We start from the raw sequence: 24,112 nt of genomic DNA on the forward strand, positions 1-24,112 counted from the left end.
CTTTACAAATGATAAAGAACTGAGGCTTGGAGAGGTGAAAAAACTTGCCCAAGTACAGAGCTAAGACTGAAGCAGATGTGTCTGACTTGAAATGTCCCGTTCTTTCCAAAAAGATGCCCCACTGGCCTTGACACTAGTGGCTGTACATACTGCTTTATAGTTTACAAAATGCTTTGGCATACGATATCTTTATACATCATGGGGAGCCAGCAATATAGATCTGTTATCTCTACAAGTGAAAAACAAAATTGAGGCTTAGAAATTGAAATAACTTTCATAAAGTTATTTCTTGAAAGAACCGTTAGAATAAACTGTGACACAGAACCCAGAATTCTGAATCCAAGTCAAGGTTCTCTTCACTATGCCTAACTACCTTCCAAATTCAAACTATTATCTATTTTCTGAGTACCCATCACAACTGAAAAGACTACCCCAGCTCTAGGACTTACTGCTTCATGCTGAAAACACAAATCATCATTGCTCACAGGTGAACAGGAAGATGAAAAATTAGTATACTAGGGATATAGCTTATAACTGATAGTTGTTTAAAAAAAACCTTAAGTGTTAGAAAATAATTATATATATTCATGATTAGATATTTCCATCAAATGTTTAGAATGTAGGTGATGGTATAACAAAGGTTAAATCTCCCCATCTATCAAATGAAGAGGTAGGATCAGATATGTGCTTTCAAACTGGTGCTTCAATGATCCAAACCTGGGAGTTTTCTGAAGGTCCATAATAGCCAACTATTGGGTGGTCTGCCCAGCCACTCCTCTGGGAACTGCAGTGTTTCTGCTGCAGCTCCCTGCTCTGTCATCCACAGGATCGTGACGCATCCAGGACCAATCAGAGGCTTCTTCCTGCATGGTGGATGACCCAGTAATGTGTAAACCATGCTGGTTAGCCAGTACTGTGAAGGGGAACAGAGAAAGCTAGTCTATAAACAAAAAGAGGACTGAATTAAATTTGTAGGAAAAAGAGAAAGAAAATTACCTGAATTCCCCAAATGCCGTCGTTCTTAAGGCTTTCCTATTGTTTGCTTATGCCACTTCATGGTAAGTTCTACTACTTGCAACCACATAAACTAGACTTATTCAAGGTGCTGAGAAAGGAGGGGGATAGATAAGGGTTTAGCCTCACATTCTTATTAGTTTCTGTTATGGGTTGAATTGTATCTCTCCAGAAACAGTAAGTGGAAGTCTTAATCCCTAGTATCTGTGAATGTGACTTTATTTGGAAACAGGGTCTTTACAAGATGTAACCAAATTAAGATGAGATCATCAGGACGGGCCCTAATCCAATATCACTGATGTCTTCATAAGAAGAGAAGGAGAGGCACAGATGTAAGAGGGGCGAAGGCCATGTGACAGTATTAGGCAGAGACTGAAGTGCTGTAGCTACAAGTCATAGAAAGCCAAGGATGGCCAGCACTCCTAGAAGCTAAGGAAGGGCTCCCCTCCAGGTTCCTGAGGGAGCATGGCTCTGCTAACATCTTGAATTTGGATTTCTAGGCTCTAGAACTGTGCAGTAATGAATTTCTGTTATTTTAAGACACCCAATTTGTGGTACTTTGTTACGGAAGTCCTAAGAAATAAATGCAGGATTCTAATTCAGATGCTCCACTTTAAAAAATAAAATTCTAAATCCCTGGATTCCATGGTTTTACATTTAAGTTATCTAAAAGTTTCATTTATATAAAATATCTTACTTGGGGTGAAGCTGAATAAATGAAACTGTGATCTAAAATTTTCCAGTTAATTTGACTTCTACATGTATATTATAATTGTATAATTACGTTTAATAACTTCTGCTAAAGAGTGTGCTTCTTTCTATTAAAAAAATTAATTTTTACAGTTTAGTTAAATGTCACCTTTTATTTCTAGAATCTCCAAGTACAGGAATAAGGTACATACATGTTTTCTTTAATAGTTTTCTTGCAAAACCCAGCATCTCAGCAAAAGCTGCTGTTAATACTTCAAATTTATCATAACTTAAAGGAGACACAAGAGATACAGTAATGAGATTACAATGGAGACCTAAAGTAAAATTATTTCAAAAAGATCTAGGATATCGTCATCTAAAATTTTTGAAAGAAATGTAAGTTAATGGCCAGGCGTGTCACATCTGTGATCCCAGCACTTTGGGAGGCTGAGGGGGGCAGATCACAAGGTCAAGAGATAGAAACCATCCTGGTCAACATGGTGAAACCCTGTTATCTCCTAAAAACACAAAAAGTAGCTGGGTGTGGTGGCCTATGCCTGTAGTCCCAGCTACTGAGGAGGCTTAGGCAGGAGAATTGCTTGAACCCAGGAGGCAGAGGTTGCAATGAGCAGAGATGGAATCACTGCACTCCAGCTTGGAGACAGAGTGAGAGTCCATCTCAAAAACAAACAAACAAAAAAAAGAAAAGTAAGTTAACTATCTACCATTTATAACCAAATTCTCCTTTTAGAGTCTCAGGAGACCTAATTCTCCCCACTAATACATGAGCTAACAACATCAGGATCAAACATATGCAGGATTGGTGTTTATAAGACCTGATGCAGGTGTGATGGTTACATTTTAAAAATTGTATTGTAGACTTGCAGGTGGCCAGATAATTTTTTATTCATGACCACATTTTTCTAGAGATGTTTCCAATAAAAAGTGCATTAGAGTTATATTATGCTTTTCAGTTTTCAAAGAACATTTGAATACGTGATCCCACTTGACCTACAAAATTGTGATTTTAAATTAGAGAAGGCAAATATTATCACCTGTTTTATAGCAGAAGAGACTGATGCTTATAAATCTGCCCCAGGTCATACAACTAGTAAAAGGTAAAACCAGGTCTTGTGATTCCAAATCTAAAATGTAGTTTCTAAAAACTAGGCTCTCTATTTGATTCAGACTCTGGTTTTGGGTTATTGAATGTTGGGTTATTAACTGCAGCCCTCACAACTTCATAAGGAAAATAGAATGATTTGTTTTTAAAATTCACTTTTAAAAAGTGAGTAGGTGCTTTTTTTTTTATCTTGACATATTTTCTTTCTAGAAATCCTCATAAACTAAAGAAATTGAAAGAAGTGGCTGTAGCTCAGCTGTTCGGTGCCTGTGTTTCAAGTGCTTCCCTTAGATCGGGACAACCACTGAGGGATCAGCAGTCCTACTGCCATGACTTCTGAGAGTTCCCAGCCAAATGGGAACTCCTCAGAGGTGAATAGAGGAGTGGCCAAGATCATGATAGAAGTGATGTGAAACCCCGCAAACCTCCTCCCTCCGTAATGTCCTCATGAGGCGAAGAGAGGAGTGGACAGAACTTACAAAATCATACATGTAACTGCCTCTTCCTAAATGCAGGAGACATATAAGCAGAACACTTCAGAGTTAGAAAGGTGGACTTTCTGATTTCACATTTCTACTCAGGGTTGTGTCTACAAAGGATCAAAATAAGAAGTAGCTTCACCTCTGCCCATGGTCTTTCAGCATAGGATAGTCACATTTCCAAAGCTCTGCTAGGTCAAGAGCCTACATGATAGGACTATTGCACTTTCCAATATTCACACAATTAGTTATTTCCCCTCCCTCAAGTATCATCAGTCCCCTCAGAATTTTTAGCTTCAAATCTCACAATGACAGTGGTAGCACCAGGATGAAGAATGAACACACCCTTGTTTAAGGGCTTCCTGCACTGCCACCCTCCCATCCAATGAAACCACAGGGAAACTCCTCTCCCACAGAGAGAGAGACTCTCTGGGCTCACCAGATATCATGGAGCCAGAAGTACTCTGGTAGCCCTTGTCAACCTCCTCCTCAGCCCAGAGATCTGAGCTAAAAGAAAGGCATGAAGAGGTGTCGCCACCTTCTCTTTGAATCTTGTCACTTGTCTATCTACGGAGTATAAAAAGAACCATTGAGACTTGAGAAAGAATTGCTGTTTACAAAGGCAATAAATATTCATAATATTATACTAATAATAGCCCATGTTGGGTTACAAATATGCTTTGCAAGCTGGCATTGTGTGGAAAAACTTTAAGTTTTCTTTTTCCTTTTCATATCATCTTTCTAACAAGACCAAAGTCCTATTCCTATCAGAAATATGCTTAGGGAGGCAACTATTTCAGCCTTACTAGAAGAGGCACAATCCAGAATGCACCATTATAGCATGTGTAATTCTGTGAGCAAAGGGTTATAAAGTGTAAGAAAGAGATACACAATAATAAAGTTGGAAAGGGCCTTAGGTTATATGGATTTCACTTTTCTCATTTAATAGATACAGAAATCAAGGTTCCCAGAGAAGTGCTTGGAATATATTTTCTATATTTTTAAAAGAATGTATAATGGATACAACTCATCCATAAAAAAGAATAACCTACAGAGACACGCAACATCACTGATGACTCTCACAGATGTGGTCCTAAGTGAAAGAAGCCAGAAACACACTGAGGATTCCATTTGCATGAACTTTTAGAACAGGCAAAACTGATCAAAAGTAGAAACAATTGGAACAGTGGTTGCCTGTGGTGTCAGAGGATGGGTATTGAGGAGGTGTTGAGTGTGAAGGGTCCGAGAGGGCTTTCTGGGAAGATGGATATGTTCCAATTTATGACACAAGGTGTAGATTACATGGCTACATCCATTTGTCAAAATGGGACAGTTAAGATTTGTGCCTTTTAATGCATGTACATTTTATCTTAAAAAACTGTAAAGAAAAACAGTCATTTTTCAGTGGTGGTGTGATGAGTAGGTAGCGGGAATGGGAAGATGGAATGAGAATGGCAGAATGCTGTTAACTGTTGAAGTGAGCACAGGGGTTTACTCTGAATATGGCTGAAAAGTTTTTGTGACATAAACTTGTAAAAGATGAACGTGATGAGCAAGGGAAAATTCAGTCGTTTATGAGCACTCTGCTTACTGGTCCAGGACTCTTTTCAATTCTTTTTTTTATAAGGAGACAGGGCCTCACTGTGTCACCCAGGTTGGAGTACAGTGGCACAACCACCTTTAAATTCTTTATATTCTCGAGTAACCTTAATGCTTTCAGCTATGTTCTAGGTTCTCTTCCCATCTTAGCCTCTTTCCCCACTTGAGCCTCCCTCCTCACCTTCCTAAAGGAAAGGAGAAACCTGAGAGCCAAAGGAAGCCCGAGGAGCCCACCCAAGGCTTCACACGGGGCCCTGTGAAAAGACCGTGACCCCTCCTGGCTAAGGTAGCTGCCAAACTGCCAGGACACGGATTCTCCAATCAGTGTCACACAGTGTTTGTCCATGAAAAATACTCCTTTTATGCTCTGTACCTCTGAGATAGCCAAATATCTTTGAAGATTGAAAATGCTTCACTCTCACATAACAAAAAAAAAGACAAAATGAGAGGCAATTAGATTGCCCTCTCACGTCTTTTATTTGATGGCCGAAATAAATTATTTTAATCATTACATTTCTTACCTATTTGTTATTTTAGTCTCAAATCTTAGTTAATGTCTTCCATCTTAAATTAGAATTTGCGCAATACAAGGTATCAAAGGAGACATTATTGGCAGCATTTCTTTGCAGACATTATTAAATTAGTTGGTGATTCTCCAGTTCATCAACTTACCTCCATCTAGGAAGCAGAGTTCATAAAACGTGGCAGTAAGAAGTTATTAATGAGTTTAGTTTTCATTAATTTTATATAAACTAAAATGCATTTTAACATAATAAATTCAAATATCACAGATCCATCACAGGAGCTTTAAACAAACAAACGAATGAATTAAATGGGTTGAGTTCGTTTTCTGTTTAGGGTGAAAGCTACATGATACAAAGTGATCTCAAAGTGCTTTATGTGAATTATCTCACAAGTTGACTTGTGATCCATAAATACACTCTGTAATTGCATACAGTGTGACTGCAAAGATACTTTCATAGCACTTGACCATTTGTTATTAAAATTCCCATCCATTAGCAGTTCCTGCTTATTGCATAATACCAATAGGTCTTGTAAAACACACATTTACAGGAACCACAACAGTGTTACTAAAGATCATGCTTCAGGCTTGTAAGAATTCCACTGTGAACAAAGATGAGCTATGAAATCACGGGTCTGAAAGCATCATATCTGACCAGGGAACTTACAATGCAAAATCACGGATGCCGCCCCACATGTTGCTATGGAAACTTTCCAAGAAAACAACTTTAACTTAATGAAATATGCTTTCTAAAAACTAAAATTCATTGAATTAGTCAAGTTCTGTATAACTCAAAGTTATTTGTAAGATGATCCCTAACTGGGAATATTCCTGTATGAACCAAAGGTAGCTTTCTTTCTTCCAGATAAAAACCTTTAGAAAATCTGTGAACCCTTTCTCTTCTGTTCACAAGTCAACAAACAAAATAGGATCTAAGGCTCTCTTATTTTAAGGCCCATCGAAGAGATCATCAAACTGTGAAACGTCACTAAACACCTGTTTTGAAGACACAAACACACAGGTATAGCCATAAAACAAATACATATAAAACAATCCAAAAAACTGATAGTAATTTAAGTTTTATGAGACAAATATATGTTTTCCCTGAGTCAAAGAAACTGTAAGCCTAAAAATTATCTTATGCATACTGGGATAATTACATAATATTAAGGTTAGGTTTTTCTGCTATGACTCTGCTTTTGATAACTGATACCTCTGATAAAAGATGTAAATTAGGTTAGGCTGATGAAATAGTATACTCCTCAATTCATAACCTTCAAAATCATTAAAAATTGGTATATTGGTACAGAGCTTTTGAGAAATTTCCAGATTCTCAAGTTACAATAAAAATGCCATTATAATTTTAAAAGTAATAACTCTTTCCTTCGGACTGACATTCTGTTTACTTACAGACTGTCCATTTATCCCCCGGGGGTCTTCCATTGAAGACTTCTTCTGAATTATGTATGGGCTATTAGCTACACACTTCTTCAAAGGGTTCCAACACCCCTGCACCTGTGAACAACAGAGCATCATGCAGTCGTATTAATTGTGTGGCATGCAATTCAGAGCTGGTCTTCACATCTGCAGCTTTCCATTTACCAGCATGTATACACAAGTCAAGAACACTTACCTTCACTGAATGAATCTTTAAAATAAATATTATGGGCTTACTGTTTATCACAATTTACATGAGCCAAATGTGGCCAAATTATAGCTCAGTTGTGCCTGCGGTCAGCAGCTGCAGCCCAAGGAAAGAAAGGATGGTAGGGGGGCAGGGCAAGCAGCTAAAGAGCTTTCTGCACACGTTATTTTTGAGCCAACAGTATAAGAGCTTTTTTTCTTTTCTTTTTTCTTCTTTTTGAATTTAGTTTTTCCATGCTATCTATCAACGTCAGCTGCACCACAATGCAAAGAGGAAATACTAGCAAAGAAATATGATTGTAGTCTGAGCAAGGATGAAAGAGAAAAGCTAGCATTGAGTGTTTTACCCTTAGGGCAAGGATATTATTATACTATTTCTTAGCAAGTTTACATTAGGTCACAGTTTCATGGGTGATCAAGTCTGCACCTTCAGACTCAACACCTTCAGGAAGAATGGGTTTGGGGGATGCTTCAAAACATGGACAACACATGTGGTATTTTAAAATAAATTTCTACATGTAGCTATCTTCAAACAGATAATATAGCCATCCAAATGCCATTCTAATTTCCTAACTTTCAGAATTAATTTGTGTGCTCATACTCAAATGAGGTACTCAAAAGATACTCTCAGGCTTTCTTGCTTGGGCTTGGCAACTGAGAAATTATTCACCTCTCACATAAATACTAATGCAGATATTTAAGTATACATGTAATTTTAAGCAAAAAAGTCAAGTGCAATCTTAATATTACCCAAGATAAAATTACACAACAGAGAACATGTAGTAGTGCAATTTCAGTATCACTTTTTATAAAAATACTTGAATTTCTGCATGCTCGCCTGTTAGGAAAGCTACTGCAGTGGGTGGAAGTCAAGAGATTTCAATTCAAGTTCTGACTCTGCCACTAAACAGCTGAATGATCTCATGTGAATAACATAGGCTGTCTGAATCTCAGTGGTCTCATCTGGGAAATGAGAAATTTCAACTGAATAGTATCTTGCAGCTTTATATTTTACACAACTATTTCATATTTTATAATTTCATATTTACACACATAATTTTCAGGTAAAATATTCCAAGCATGGCTTATTTAAGAAGTAATTTTTAAGTCCTAGGAGAATTCTCACTTGTTTGTTTTGCTCATTATCAATGCTGCAAACATATGCCCAATCCACTGTCAACATAAAATTGATGCTTTTGGACAACATAAAATGTAAATAACTGGATTCTTAAAATTTACAGAAGCCATACTAAAGCACTATGTTTTTGTGATTTTAACAAGAAACAATTTTGTAATGTCAAGCTGTGAGTAAATAAAAATCACATAAATGTATTCATGGTATGTCACACCAAAAAAATAACACTCTATTTTGAATTTTACACAATTGCAGAACAGAATCTTAAAATTCAACAGCATCGCTTTTAGAGGATTCTTTGCATAATTAGGGAAGAGATATTACAGACTATCCTGGACTGTTTTCATTGCTTAAGTTACTCTCAGGAGGCACATTAACTGTTCCAGGCACCAAGGTGGGATTTTAAAATAATGATAATAATCCTGCCTTACATTGGCAAAAAGCTTTACAGTTGACCAAGTGCTTTCACATAAATTGCCCACAGTGCACCTATATGAGGTAAGACAAAGCCCAGTCTCATTCCTCACAGAAGGGAGCAGGTCTAAGACAAAGCCGCCTCTGAGTTCCCATAAATTCCCATCCTCTCCATACCTGTTCTGTGAACACGTTTCAATCAAAAGCTGTACATTTGATATTCCAGGATTATTTCCCATGTGTTTCTTTCCCATATTTCCATATTGAACTTACTGAACAGTTTAAGGTATTAAGAATGGTCAAGTTACATGAGCATGAAAGGTATTTCATTTGTAATTTTATTTCTGCTGAAGATGAAACTATTCTGTACCAAATTTCATGTTTGTTACTGTTTCCTGGGCTAAAAAGAAAGGACAGATTATTGAGAAGTCGAAACAGTCAGCATTCATCGACTTCAGGTAGATGCCTCCTGTAAAAAAGACTACCACTCAAGACTCAAAAAATTACAGCGAGCCATGGACTTTATTTACAAATCCTCCAGTGCTTGCTAAATCAGTATAGTTGTTTCCAGATTTCTACATGTCAATCCAAACGATGAAATATATGACATGACTGGGTCTACTGATATTTAGGAGCCTGGCTCTGGTAAACCTTTAATTCCCTTGCTGGACTTGATCTTTCATGGTTTATAAATAAGCCTGTCTCCATTATGGCACTCATCTAGTGGGATTGCAATTATTTCTTTACCTGTCTCTCCCGCTAGACTGCAACTCCAAGAGGGATAAGACCATGCTTTACTCTCTAGCTCTAGTCACATCTGGCACTCATTAAGTATTTGGAATGAATGAATAAAGTGAATAAATAAATGTTGTTGATACATGACAACTTTTGAATACTTGTAAACTTTGAGCTAGAATTAAGTGGGCAGTTAAATGGTGGTGCCATCATTCACTCAACTTGGAAAACATCCACCAAATTTCTGGCCCGGAGCTTTATTTCGAGCATCCTAAGAAACAGGTCCAAGCAAAACTGGTGACTTGATGTTTATCTGTCACCCTACCTACCTGCCTACCTACACACGTAGAGAGTAGTCTATGTCATCAAACTGTATAGACATACACATAAGCATTTATGGAGGTGAACTTAGATGTGAACTTCTTAGAGGCTTTGTTTAAACCTAGGAGTGGTTTCTAGAAAAGGAGAAGACTATCCAGGTAGGATAATCTAGGTATAGATTAGGTAGGAGGACACACTGACAGAGGATTAGTGGGATGACGTTTGTTTGGGGAGATATGTGGAGTACCAGAGGCAGCTGCCTTGGTGTCAGAGGTGCCCCTGCAGACAGTGCCATAAGTCTAGTGGCTGTTACCCATTCATAGACCAACACTTGTCAAAGCAGGAAACGGGGTTAATCACTCACTTACACATCTACCCAAAATGGCCAAATCCTTTACTTACCCACTTTTGAGTCAACTATGATAGTACCCTCCAGAGCAGGGGTGCCCCTTGGAGTTGTACACAATGGAATCCTACCCTTCTATTGTCCACTGAAGTGAAAGTTTTCTTCATAAAGAAACAAGGACTAAGAGGCATCTAGGGCCCCACCTACCAAGTCTAACATTCTGGGTTATTCACCCTAAGCATAGAGGAAAAGCCCCTTCCTGAAATGTACTGCACGATCCCCTTAAGTAGAAAAAAAAAAAAGGGGGGGTCAGCTGAAAAAAAAAAACACGGAGAAAAAGCTGCACAGCGTTAGGCTGGACATGCATTTAATGATAGCCCAACTCTCATATTTTGTAGCTACATGAGGCTACCTAAGAAGAGCAGAAAGTGGCATGTAGCCCCTTCCAAGGCCTCCACAACCCACAGGAGACATAGTAGGGGCACCCACAGCTCCAGGTGGTAGAGCTCCTGACTGGCATTCATAGTACCAAGCCAGATGACTGCATGGGCATCTGTTGCTGAGCAGAATGGGCAGGCGGCATGAGGAACAGCAGAAGGCCTCCTAGACAACAAGGAAAGAGGAATGATGTCCACATTTGAATGGATCTTTCCAAAACCTTAGGGAACTCTGCCTTCTTCAATCCTAACCTCAAAGAAACCCAGCTTGGGAAAGTGGAGGAAGAGAACTTAGTCATGATCACTGCTGACCATGAATGAAGGCGATGCTTTAGAAAGCAAGATTTTGGACTGTTAATGAAAAGCAAATTTTGTTAGGTAATCTCACCTGATACAGGAATAATGGAAGTTTTAGGAACTGTCTTACATTTGGCACTCTAGGTTGAGTGGGTTGGAAAGGAGTTGAAATCACATCCTAGCAAACAAACTATGGCAATAAATGTTAGATTTAGGTACTGATCAAACAGACTCTACAGGAAAACATTAAATTGAGACTACAATCTGACAAACATTTGCAATAATACAAAATCCCCCTTAGGGGCCCAGAAGCCTTAGGAAGTTGGGCCACTGGTGATGACATTGTAATTATACTGATAAGAGTTCAGCGATGCATATTTGGAAGTGATATTTTATCCCTATTGCAATCCATAAGCCTATTAATTTTCAAAATACGGAACATTTTTAAACACAGAATCTTCAAAGTACATAAAATAAAAAATCTATTCTGTACATTCCTGCTATGATTTAAACTCTCCCTGGGCTGCCAATCTCTCTCCCCAATTCTACAAACAGCCCCTACTCCTTAGAAAAGAAAAAAAAAAAAAAAAAAAAAAAAAAACAAAACGCAAAAGAGCTCTGAATCTAAAGCTTGCCAGATTAAATCCATATTCACCCTACACAGATATATCATTTTTATTCCATCTATCAGCTAAAGCCAGGCAGTTGATAACATGAGCAATAGCACCCCATTGTACAGGTAAACCTTATTTTTATTTTAGTTCTAGCTCACCACAAACATCCTGGCTATTTTCAGAACAAAAGATTGGGAGAAGAAAAGTTGGAAAAAGTGTAGATTATGGTGACATGAAGCAGACAGAGAAAGGGTCAAGCCAGCCAGGCCATTGGGACAGACTTCCCAGGTTGAAGAAAAATAGGATGGGGGTGGGGGTGGGGGTGGGGGATAATAGGCTTGAGAAGAAAATGATACTTCTTTTTTATTTTATACATGACATGTAATTTTTCCTGCTGATTTTGAAAAATGGATTATATTTTAGATGCCACATTTTTCATGTCTAATGAACCAGAGACCCATCAGATACTGTTAATAACTTGTGGCTCCTTGGATGAAAGAATATTTTCATTACAACACACCATCACTTTACTCCTTGCCTTCTCACCAAGTGCTGAGTTTTCTAACATTCCTGAGAAGCAGAAGGAAACTAGTGGTTGAACATTGCTTTATAGAGAAGAAAAGGGCTATTCTGAAATAAGTCCCCAGAAGACTACAACTACAGATTGAATAAACATATCAAATCAAGGGGCTTCTAAGAAAATTTACAAACAGAAGCCTGTAGTGAAATGAAACATTGGATAAATAACCTCCAGAGCCCTACTCAACTCACTCCTTCATGGCTCCAGAAGCCACAAGGTGCCATGTCTGTCACCTCTTCTGTGCTTTCTTCATCTTCCGAAGGAATTTGGTTATATCAAAGAAACAGAGATTGGGTATACTCAGATGAGTGAGACTCAGAAACCATATACTCATCAGTCTTTCAAATAGTAAAAGGGGTACATCCCAACCACTGAAGCTGTTAATGAAAAAAAAGTTGGTTTCTACCTTGGTGAAAGTCTTAGCTGTAGATGTGGTTTCTACAGAAATAAATGTGTACACCAATATCTTTTTATAAACTTTCCACTAATTTACTGGTACTGCTGAGTTAAAGTTTTAAGGATGAAGCCTGTTTATAAAGAATAGACAGGCTTCAAAGTAAATATGACCAGATTTCTGCTTCCACCATATGTGACTTCCTTCTAACCTCAGATGGAAAATGCTAGGCAAGTAAAAAGTCAGATGAACTGATGCTACTTAGAATGACGACATGCTTATTTGGTAACTAAAATTAAATTCAAACTATATTTTCAAGAACATTAAACCTACAAATTATTTTAATATAATATTGCACTTACTATGTGAACAACACTAAGAAAACTCTGGCCAGGCGCGGTGGCTCAAGCCTGTAATCCCAGCACTTTGGGAGGCCGAGGCAGGTGGATCACGAGGTCAAGAGATCGAGACCATCCTGGTCAATATGGTGAAACCCCGTCTCTACTAAAAAACTACAAAAAATTAGCTGGGTATGGTGGCGCGTGCCTGTAGTCCCTGTACTCAGGAGGCTGAGGCAGGAGAATTGCCTGAACCCAGGAGGTGGAGGTTGCGGTGAGCCGAGATCGCGACATTGCACTCCAGTCTGGGTAACAAGAGCGAAACTCCGTCTCCAAAAAAAAAAAAAAAAAAAAAGAAAACTCTAAATAAGTGCCAATTGATTATGATTGGTGGCACACCCATAATTTGAGGAGTGGTATGTACACAGCTTGAGAACCACTGTCCTATAAAGCCTGTATGATGTAATGAGGAAATTCAGGGAGCCAAGAGAAAATCATCTAAAACAAAATCTAATCACACATAAGAAGATTTGTAATTTTACTAGGAGGATATATCGATTCTGTGCATCCACTGAATTTAGGGCATTGCTAGTCTTCCTCAAATGCTTTGATACAATATATCACAGAAATAGCCTCTCAGCCTACTAAGTCTATAGGATCAGTTTTAAAATAACAAAACTGCCTCCGCTCATTTGTTATTTTTGCTGCTGTCCAAATTAATGACTACCACTAAATGATGAATTTTCTTACTTTATTCAAAAGGAGAAGAGATAAAAAAAAATATGTCCTCCTTTGCTTTTTTTTTAAGTTTAGGGCTATATGTGCATGTTTGTTATATAGGTAGATTTGTGTCATGGGGGGTCGTTGTACTTATTTCATCACCCAGGTATTAAGCTTAGTGCCCATCAGTAATTTTTCTTGATCCTCTCCCTGCTACCACCCTCCACCATACAATAGACCCCAATGTGTGTTCTCATCATTCAGCTCCCACCTGTAAGTGTGAACATGCATTATTTGGTTTCCTGTTCCTGCATTAGTTTGCTAAGTATGATGGCCTTCAACTCCATCCATGTTCTTGCAAAGGACGTGACCTTATTCTTCTTTTGGCTGTATATTATTCCATGGTGTATATGTACCACATTTTCTTTATCCAGTCTACCACTGATGGACATTTAGGTTGATTTAATGTCTTTGCTATTGTAAATAGTCTTTGCTATTGTAAATAGTGCTGCAGTGAACATACACGTGCATGTGTCTTTATAATAGAATGATTTACATTCCTTTGGTATATTCTCAGTAATGGGATTGCTGGGTTGAATGGCATTTCTGTTTTTTAGTCTTTGAGGAGTCTCTACACTCTTTCACAATGGTTGAACTCATTTACCTTCCCAACAACAGAGTATAAGCATTCCTTTTTCTCTGCAACCCCACCAGCATCTGTTAATTTTTGACATTTTAATAATAAACATCTGACTGGTATGAGATGGTATCTCATTGCAGTTTTGATTTGCATTTCTCTAATGATCGGTGATGATGATCTTTCCTTCATATGATTTTTGGCCACATGTATGTCTTTGGAAAGTGTCTGTTCATGTCCTTTGCCCACTTTTTAATGGGGTTGTTTTTATTTCTTGTAAATATAAGTTCCTTATAGATGTTGGATATTAGACCTTCGTCAGATTCATAGTTTGAAGACATTTTTTCCCATTCTGTAGATTGTTCACTCTGTTGATAGTTTCCTTTGCTGTGCAGAAGCTCTTTAGATCTCACTTGTCAGTTTTTGCTTTTGTTACAATTTCTTTTGGTGTCTTCCTCATGAAATCTTTGCCCATTCCTATATCCAGAATGGTGTTGCCTAGATTTTCTTCTAGGGTTTTTATAGTTTTGGGTTTTACATTTATCGTTTACTTTTATCTAGAAAGATCTACCACCAAATACCTCCTAATATGTTAAAAACATACCACAACTACTTGTCCATGATGGAAAGCAAACAGTGGTTACCTGGAGCAGAGTTCGGAGGGCGATGAACTGCAGAGTGGCCTTGAGGGAACTTTTTGGGGTATTGAAAGTGTACTGTATCTCAAGGGTAGTATTTACATGGATTTATATAATTGTCAAAACTCATTGAGCTATAAGCTTAACAAAGCTGAGTTTTAAAAATATGCCACAACTTACATTCCTATAAGTTATCAACCTTTTTTTCTAGTACCATCAAGGAAATAAGAAACTGTAGTTTAGTTTCTGATAAATGGTGACTACCTTCTTCACTCGGCATATTATCTAGCCCTTGCCTTTCCAAATTAAACATGATGTTAGTGCTGATCTTTGTTTAGGTGTTCATCCACCAATATCCCTCTCAAATGCAGGTGAGATTTATTCCTACTTGAGTAAATCATATAGTTCAATATCCAAAAATATTCATTTTTAGGTGTGGAAATGAAGAAGGGGCTGCAAAACATCTGCTTTAAGAGATAAAGATTAAAAACATATAATGTTCTTTAATATTAAGGATCAATTGATATGAAAATAACTGATATGATCCCATAGGTTTAATTTTTTTTAGTATTTAAATCAGGAAAGAGAAAATAAATGCCCTCTTGCTCTACTCCTAACACCCAACTCCAACCTGTGATAACCACAACTCAAGTTTAGCAAAGGAGTTTCCTCATTTCCTGGTTGCTGACTCTTACTTTTCATTGCTTCTTGACCAGAGCAAGGAGTGACTGATGGAATTAGACTGCAGGAGTGCAGTCTCAGGGGCCAAAAAACCAAAAATAAAAAGACAGTAATGGAGAAAGTATTAAGCTGTCAGAAAACAGGCCCTGACTCAGGCTTTCTTTGAATTTCACTCTTTCCTTAAAACGAAAGGGCAACTCACATTAAAGCAAAGCCAGAAAGGTTCAAGAAATCAGTCTCCCCTCAATACTATGAGAAAAAAAGTTAATGGGTGGCATAACTTGATGGAAATATACATGGCAAAGGATGTCATGATGGGGTCACAGAAGGAAGTCATAGAATCTAGGGCAGTCATCATCTGAAACATCCTTGGCAGAAAGCCAACTGCTTCTACATGAACAGTTCTGGGAACAGAAACCCACCTCCTAAAAGCTTCTTAAAGACTGGCCTTCCTGCTCTGGACTAGCTTGTCAAGCCACCTGGACCAGAGCTGGATGTCTTTAGAATGCTTTTCCTTATATTAAACTGAAGTCAAATCATGAAAGCCGCCTTCTCTAAGGTCAGTTTTTCTTCTGTACCAACACAATATTTCTTTTTGGGGGGTGGAGGTGGGGACACAGCCAACCAACACAATCTTTCAACATCCTTCTATACTAAATGGTCCTTGAAATATTTGAAGATTACAATCTTTTCTAAAGACTCTGCTCTCTAGGGCTGAAACCTGATTGTACATTTTTTTAAATGAGTTACAAACCTGATTGTACATTTTTTTAAATGAGTTACTTAACTTTCTGATCCTCCTCCAGAGAACCTGCCTGTTGGTCAATGACCTTTAGATCTGAACACCATTGGCACTTACTGAGCTTAGGGACACTCAAATACTTCTGTAAATTGAGTGTTTTCAAGTAGTAATTCCTCTGTTCTATATTTGGGAAACTGATTCATTTCTGTGAAATTCTCATCTTGCTAGTTTCTGCCTATCAGTCAAGCTCACTCAGATTCTCTTTGACTCATGATTTCATAAGCCAATGACAGGGATATCCATTCCAGTTTTGTGCAATATGCCAACCTAAAAATGATTCATCACTTTAGCTTTCTTCTCTCAAGTCACAGATACCAATGATGATGGGGAGAAAGCCAAAAGCAGAGCCAGTCTGGATGAGCCAAAGGGTAGACTGAAAACTCAGGGCAGTAGGGTAGTGCTTTAAGTCTGTAACTCTGGCACTTACCAACTCTATAATCTTGGAAATATCAACCAGTCTGAGCCTGTTATTTTTTATCAGTACAATGGCATTAATGCCATCTAATAGGATGGAAAAAACTGACGATGCACACTACACATACTACATGCTCAATAAATATGTGTGAGTGGATGATAAGAACTTCATAAAGGATAAAAGGTTAAAAAACCAAAATGCAACACACTCAGTTGCCTATTTTTATATCCAAAAAAGTAGCTATATCATGTAACTCAGTTTCCTAAGAAAAATTAGACACTTTTAGAAGTTGCATTTCAGGTTACTAAGATAACAATCAATACTGTTATTTTAACACCTTTCTCTTTAATTATCTTTTGTATACATCTCAACTTCTTTACAGGCAAAATAATTCCACTATTAGATTTTTTTTTCATAGTTCTTATTTTGTTCCCTATTTTAATTGGCATTTCTCTCTGCTTTCTCTCCAAGGCCTTTACACTTCTCTCTGCTTTCTCCAATGGTGACACAAGTTATACCAGGCTCACTCTTGAGCAGGGAACAGGTCTAATTTAGTTTCATTTGGTCTGACATCCATGCCTGTTCAAATCTAGCCCCAGCTACCCACCCAGCACATCAGTGTCTACCCTAGGCCTCTCCTGCTCACCTGCAGCTATCCCAAACTATTCCCAGATGCCCCTAGTGCCAACAACTCCCCACCTGGCCAATGCCCCTTCCACCTGGAGTCCTATATGGTCTCCAAGTCTCATTCAAGCCACTCCTCCAGGAAGCCTTCCACACCTATTTTTTTCCCCATCTGAGCACCAGTCATATTGACTGGGTCACAATTGTCCACCAGACTGCTTGCTCTTTCAGTGCAGAAACCATTTTTATCCATGTAACAAAATGTCTGGTATATTGGACATTTTGCAATAGCAGCTGAACAAACAACTAAAAGGACAGACCCAGGACAATGGAAGAATGCCTTCATTGACCAACATGGACGTCCTGCTCTTACCTTATTCCTATACTCCGCACTCATAGTCAGGATCCTCTGTGCTTAGTAGACACTTTCTACCGATTCTTTTTTATTTTTATTTTTTGAGACGGAGTCTCACTCCGTCGCCCAAGCTGGAGCACAGTAGCAGGATCTCGGCTCACTGCAACCTCCACCTCCCTGGTTCAAGCAATTCCTCTGCCTCAGCCTCCCAAGTAGCTGGGATTACAGGCACAGGCCACCACGCCCAACTAATTTTTTGTGTGTGTTTTAAGTAGAGACAGGGTTTCACTATGTTGGCCAGAGTGGTCTCGAACTCCTGATCTCAGGCAATCCACCTGCCTCAGTCTCCCAAAGTGCTGGGATTACAGGCGTAAGCCACCACACCCAGCCAGATTATTTTGACTATATAATCAGTTCACACTTCATAGCAGATTTCAGTCCCTCTCCCACTGGAATTTTTTAAAGATGCCTTCGGTTTTATGAGGTGATTTACCTGTGGAGCATTAGTCAACCTTGCTACCATCACAAAAGTCTGGTGGGCCTTAACACAAAGGAAACGACAAAAAGTGTTTACACAGCAGGCATTATTCCCACCCACCTGTCCCCAACTCTCATGAAAGGTAAAGCAGAGATCTTGTTTATTTTTCTTTACTTTCTTAATTATTTACTGAAATAACGGTTATCTGAAAGTAGACCCCTCCAATTCATCTCTACTTCTTTTAACTCGCCTCTTTGACTTGGGCCAATCAAACCACTTTTGGCCAAAGGAAAGAACGGGCCAGAAAGCGCTAAAACTAATTATCTGCCTTCCCCGGGCTGTCCTCCAAATGTTTCCCATTACTGCAGCTTCGAGCGCACGCACGTGTCTAAGACAGCAATCACAACATCAAATCAGGCCGAGAGGACCCTCCCCTACGTCCCCCGACTTCCCAATCAGTTACCACCTCCCCGAAGGAAAACAAACCGGTCCTGACACATCCCTCCACGTGCAGCGCCCCGATGCCCTGACGCCCCGGACCACGGGCGGCCGCGCCTCTCCCCTGCCGGCCTCTGCGCAAGGCCCCATTATTGCGCGCGCCCCGCGCCCTTCCAGGTGGCTTCGCGTACCTGACGGCGGTGCCCTCGGCCTCGGAGGCGGCCGGGGCGTGCTGGGGCGCGGGCGACGCTCACTGGAAGTCGGGGCGCCCCTCAGCGGCTTCCGGGGCGCCGATGGCTGCCCTCCTGCCCCGGGGTAGGGCCGCGGGCGTCAGCGGCCCCGGACTCTCGGCCGCCTCCTGGGAGCCCAGGATCAGATTTAGTTTCACAACAACGTCTCCTCGTTACCGCAACCCAACTGGAGGCCGAAGCCGGCGGGGCGGGGCGGGGCGGGAGCCCGGCCGCCCCTGGCCAAGGTGGAAAGTGGGCGCGGGGCGCGGGGGACCCTGGGGGGCCCGGGCAGCGCGGCTGCACTTACTCGTGTCACTACTGCGGCGAAGCGGGGCTGAGGAACCGGTTCTTCCAAAAGCAAACCGAAAATGGGTAACCGAGACGCCGGGGCAGCGCTAAGAGGGGTTCCGCCTCGGTGTTTAGGGTAAAAAACCTGGCTCGGGCTTCCAGAAATTCGAGCCAGCGGTGGCTTTTTCTTTCTTTCCTTTCTAAATGCGCCTGTGCCTCCGGTCGAGGGGCGCCCTTCCCGCGGCTCCGAGTGCACAGAGACACCAGGGCTGGCGCTGGAGAGGGAAGCCCTCTTCCCAAAACCCCTAGGCCTCCCCCGTACCCCCCAGCCCCTTCCCTGGGCCCGACGCCCCTCCGCTCTGCAGCAGGAGCCTGGGCCTGCAGCCCACTGCCCCGCGTGGTGTCTTGGACGCCTGGCCCCTGCAGCGTTTTCTACAGGAGAGGCCTCAGAAACAGAAGGAGTGGGTGGTGGGTTAGCTGTGTCACCGCGAGGGAGCTAGGTGTGCCTGGGGAGGTCCTGAAGGGGAGGATGGGTGGAGTGATTTGGTGATTTGGGGCGAGGGGCTGTAGGTTGGATGTAAAGGAATATTCGGTCAGCCTGAAACTGATGAAAACATCTGGGATTAAAATAACTTTAGAAGTGATCTTAAAGGTATGTATTCTAACTTCTTATACATAGCAGAACTGAGGCCAAGAACGGTAAATGTCGGGCAGGGGAGCCTTGGCTAAATGTCCAGGCCTTACCTAATATCCTTTCTTTTAAACTTTTTGTCTTTCTTTGCACCAAGGGGCGCTTTGGGAGGATAGGGGGAAGTTTCTGTAACCCCAAATTTCCCCTGTCTCTGTAACTTAAGGGGAGCTGAAGAACCTTTGAGCCTGCAAAGTATTTCAGCATTGGATTAAGAAGCATCCATTGCAAGCCAGTAATCTGAGATGTTCCTTCTCCAGGAATTTCCTCTTACTTGATTGGGGAATCCAATCAGGAGCAGTGAAAGATACGCAAATACCTTGATGATTTGCTCTTATAAGGACTCATCACTTCTCAGTGAGCATCACAATGTTGACTCTTCTCTCCCTCCAATGAAACCCCTTCCCCATCCCCCACTCAATTGTTCACATCCAATGAGATCGTGTAAGCAAAAGGGCCTTAGTAGAAAGCATAGCATGAATGCAGGTATTATTGTACATACTCTTTCAAAATTGTCTAGATTCACACGCTTTACTGTTGTTTCTGTCAGTCATCGACTTGTGCGAGATGCCATGAAGTTAGAGTCAGAACAATGAGATCGAATCCTTTACCTTCAAAGGCCACAGATTATAAATTCTGAGATAAGACGAACACACAGGAAATAATCAGAAATCTACACAAAGACTGATTTTTTTTTTTTTTTGGTCCTAAACTGTTGGATACTTTTATGTTTTTAGACCCAGAAACTTTACAAAATAGAACATGTATATTGGGTGAGGGAGACTCCATGTAGAAGTCAATGCATCGATAAACTATGTTAACCCAATAAGACCTCAATACCTTCTCCAAATAGAAATGTTAACCAAATTATCAGGATGAGGATGAGGATGGCTTTTGCTTTTGGAAAAGGAATCCACTACCTATGCTTTCTACCTATTCATAAAGAATTACTATAACATAAAAAAGCAAATCCAGAGACTCTTAAAAGATTAAGTGATCAAAATTTTATTTAGGGGGGAGAAAAAATAACCCAAAGCTACCAGATACAGTGTTTGCTAAGAATTTACCAAAGGCAATGAGTTTCTCATGTCAAATATTGCAGTAATACTATTTGCAAATCATATTTTAAAAATCAATCTATATAATTCAGAAGTAACATATCACCTAAAATTTTTATGTATTAATAGAAGAATTATTTTGATACTTTATCCTAGTATTCTTAAAGTTTGAGAGAACAATCCTCAAAGCAAATATCTGACCATTTTATTTTTTTAGGGAAACCCACTTTCATATGGCCTTGGATAAAAACCGATCTAAATGGTGAACCAGTTTCTGAATTTGAGGGTGTCGAGAATTATTTCATCACTCTTTCAGAAAGGCCATAAATTAAAATATTGGCAGTAGTGGATTCAGAAGATAGAGGTATATTCAGAATTTTTTATTTAGGAAAATTATTTGCACAAAGCACATTTATTTTAGCACAGTATAAAATTCTTCATATTCTCCAAAACAGGAGTAGCAGGAGCCAATTCATCCAGTATAATGTATTCCAGACACTTGCTGGAATAAACAATGCTCTTGAGCCCCTCAGATGCATAGCCAATAGGGAGCTGTTGACTACTTGAGGTTTTTACACATCACTCAGCCAGATCAGAAATCCAAATCCCAAATCAGTCACAGGCACACAGTGTGGATTTAGAGTCCTGCCTGGATATAGGGTCACCACCTGAAAATGAGTTATACCACCCAAGATGGGTTTATTTTTGATTAAAGTATACTTAATTTTTAAATTTTACATGAATACAAGTATGAATAAAATTTTCAATAAAAATTTAAATGTCCTTTGCAACACCAAGCCAAAACAAGCTAGAACATATATTCATAATTATCCATCTGAGATTATATTTGAGTTTATACACATATATTGATATAAACATAAATATAGATATGTTTATCTGTAGAATTTCCATGTGAGTAACTAGAATATGCCATAAGGACTCAATTATGAATCTGTTGGTTTATATTGGACTTAGAACATTCAGCTGTTTACATATCATAAAATGTTAATTCTAACTGCTATCCTAACCTACATTATGTATCATAAAGAAATGACAATGGTTTTTTCCACATGAAGACAAAAATTGCTAAAGTGTAGAGTTATACTCTGGCTTATGGCATAAACACAGAACACATGACGGAAATGCACATTTAAACTCAAGTTCTATTCATATTCTCAAATACAGATCTACAAAAGGCAAAGGGCAAACATCAACAAGAGTTTTTGTACTTTGAGCATTTATACCCTCCCTACAGTAAGAGGTTAGGTATGTTGTAATCACTCCCAATTCAAAAGAAATTCTCTCTTTCTCCCTCTTTTTGTCTCTCACAGGGACACACTTTGAAAATTTCTTCATTATTTAGTTTGGCAATGTAATTTCCTATAGAAAAACTTGCCAAATGCACCAAAAGGAGTTATTCTTAAGAAGGAGAATGAACATCCGACCCTTTAACTGTGATCAAGGTTTCTTCCTGAGCATCAGTGAGAGAAGACTGGACCATGTGGGAACAGCTTAGAGTGAAGCCAACTCCCCAGGTACCAATAGAAATTTTCTTATACACAGAAACAATTTAAAGAAACAATTTTTTAAAATGAATCATGATTTTCCAACACTGGGCTTTTTTTCTTTCCCTTAGCTAAATCACTTAATATGGTGAGGAATTATGTTAACTCTTTCAGTAATAAAGTACATCTCCTCAGTCTGAGAGCATTAGTTGAAGGCACTAGAATAATAATGCCAACAAAAGTTATGCTAAGACTAAAGATGCAATCTCTAAGCTCTCAGACCTTTATGTCATAAATAAGTGTATGTACTCTTTATGGGAATATGCTGTCATCTGAAAATTAATTTCTATGCCCACTGATCCTCTAAAATTTGTATGAACTAAACTACAGAGAAGTTTACTCACTAGGTAGGAACTTACTACCTGAGCCATAAATTGTGACTTTTTTGCCCAATTTCTTATGACATTAGGACTGGTTTTCTAAAGCAGCTATTGTTGACTAATATTAGGAAGTAAATTTCCCCATTAAGACTTCTAAAGGACAGATTCTTTAATTATACCAGGGATTTGGGAGGTATGCAGTGAAAGGATCTGGGGTGAAGGGAACAAGCTTACTTTTATCTTTTGTCACTGACAGCTTAGGAGACCAAGTGAGGAATGCAACACTAGGATTCTTGGCTAGATTTCCACTAAAGCAAAGACTTAAGGTTAATTTTCAAGTACTGTTTTACCTATGTCTCATAAATAATTATTATGCTAAACTTTATGTTTAATTAACTAAAAAGTAAAACCTATTTTGTTGAACGTTTTCTTTTAGTGAATCAAAGTTGCTGAGATAAAATGTTTCTGAATATTTAATTTATCTAATTTTTATTTTATCATTTTTTTCTCTTGGCAGAAATATGTATACATATTGATGTCTATACATTTTTGTCATATATATGCCTATATATATGCTTTTTGTTGTTAGCTGTTACAGATGAAAATTTCCTGAACTTTCAATTCACTTTTATTCAGATTTTTCTATTTATTACCATATCCATTTGTGAGCTGACATTTACAAAATTGATTTAACAAGTGCTTTTTGAATATGATTACTCAATATATCAGTCACAAGTTCTCCCTCTCCTCCCAAAAAAGGCAATGGTTGATTGTTCTTTTAAAATGTCTACAACATATGACAAACAAACATCAGATTTATTATTTTCTCTCACAACTTGGGAATTTTAAATATAGCACTTTTTTCTTCAAGAATAAAATTGCAGGTAAATTTTAAAAATAATATTCATCATTTTGCTCTTCCAGTATGGTTTAGAGCCAAACTGCATGCTCCACAAGTAAACCCTAATGGCCAGCAGAAAGGAAATGCTTCGAAGTTTGACTCATGAAGAGTGGACCTCAAGTTTATGACTTTGAGATTATATTTCCCCAGACATACTACTTGCACTTATCTAGGTTAAATCTCATTTGCTATTTCCTGACCATGCTTTTGGCAGATAGCTGATAATACTTTTGTTAACTTTGGTTTACAGTTGTAAATTACTGTTAAACTTTTTAAAAAGAAAAATCTATTTCATTCTGTGAGTTCTGTCATCATGCAAAAACAAAACTAAACAGGTATACCCTTATTTTACAAAGGCTAGGATATAAAAGCTTGGTTTAATCAAAAAGATGTGACATTAAAGGTTTTATTCTATAAAAACATAGGCTGGATGGAGGCCCACTGAGACAAAACAAGCAGCTCTCCATTGGCCAACAATAAGCCTGAAGAGTAGTCCTAGAGGTAGCAGTAAAAATAATTTTCAGACTTCCTTGCCTTGTATGCCAAACCAAGCACCATCAAAGTGCCAAAATTGGTGCCAAAGGAGTAATG

The 24,112-nt window shown here is 39.0% G+C and overlaps 1 protein-coding gene across 5 annotated transcripts in view; it reads right to left on the bottom strand.

Moving 5' to 3' along the window:
• The window catches only part of EYA1 (EYA transcriptional coactivator and phosphatase 1), a 339,983-nt gene extending 320,664 nt beyond the window's left edge, over positions 1–19,319 (bottom strand). For 3 of the 5 annotated variants that reach the window (XM_032296321.1, XM_032296319.1, XM_032296320.1), the window contains exons 1-2: positions 19,009–19,084; positions 6,839–6,943 (exon numbers count right to left, since the gene is read on the bottom strand). In XM_032296321.1, the coding sequence (XP_032152212.1) occupies positions 6,839–6,871 (33 nt within the window). In that variant the 5' untranslated portion in view covers positions 6,872–6,943; positions 19,009–19,084. Of the gene's footprint in view, positions 1–6,838; positions 6,944–19,008 lie in introns of those variants that run through there. The other 2 variants (XM_032296318.1, XM_032296325.1) reach the window with 2 other exon arrangements.
• Between the last annotated feature and the right edge of the window lie 4,793 nt (positions 19,320–24,112).

The sequence above is a fragment of the Sapajus apella genome, unplaced genomic scaffold, assembly GCF_009761245.1.
Source record: "Sapajus apella isolate SASKATOON/1434 unplaced genomic scaffold, GSC_monkey_1.0 scaffold35, whole genome shotgun sequence".
Taxonomy (NCBI): Eukaryota; Metazoa; Chordata; class Mammalia; order Primates; family Cebidae; genus Sapajus; species Sapajus apella.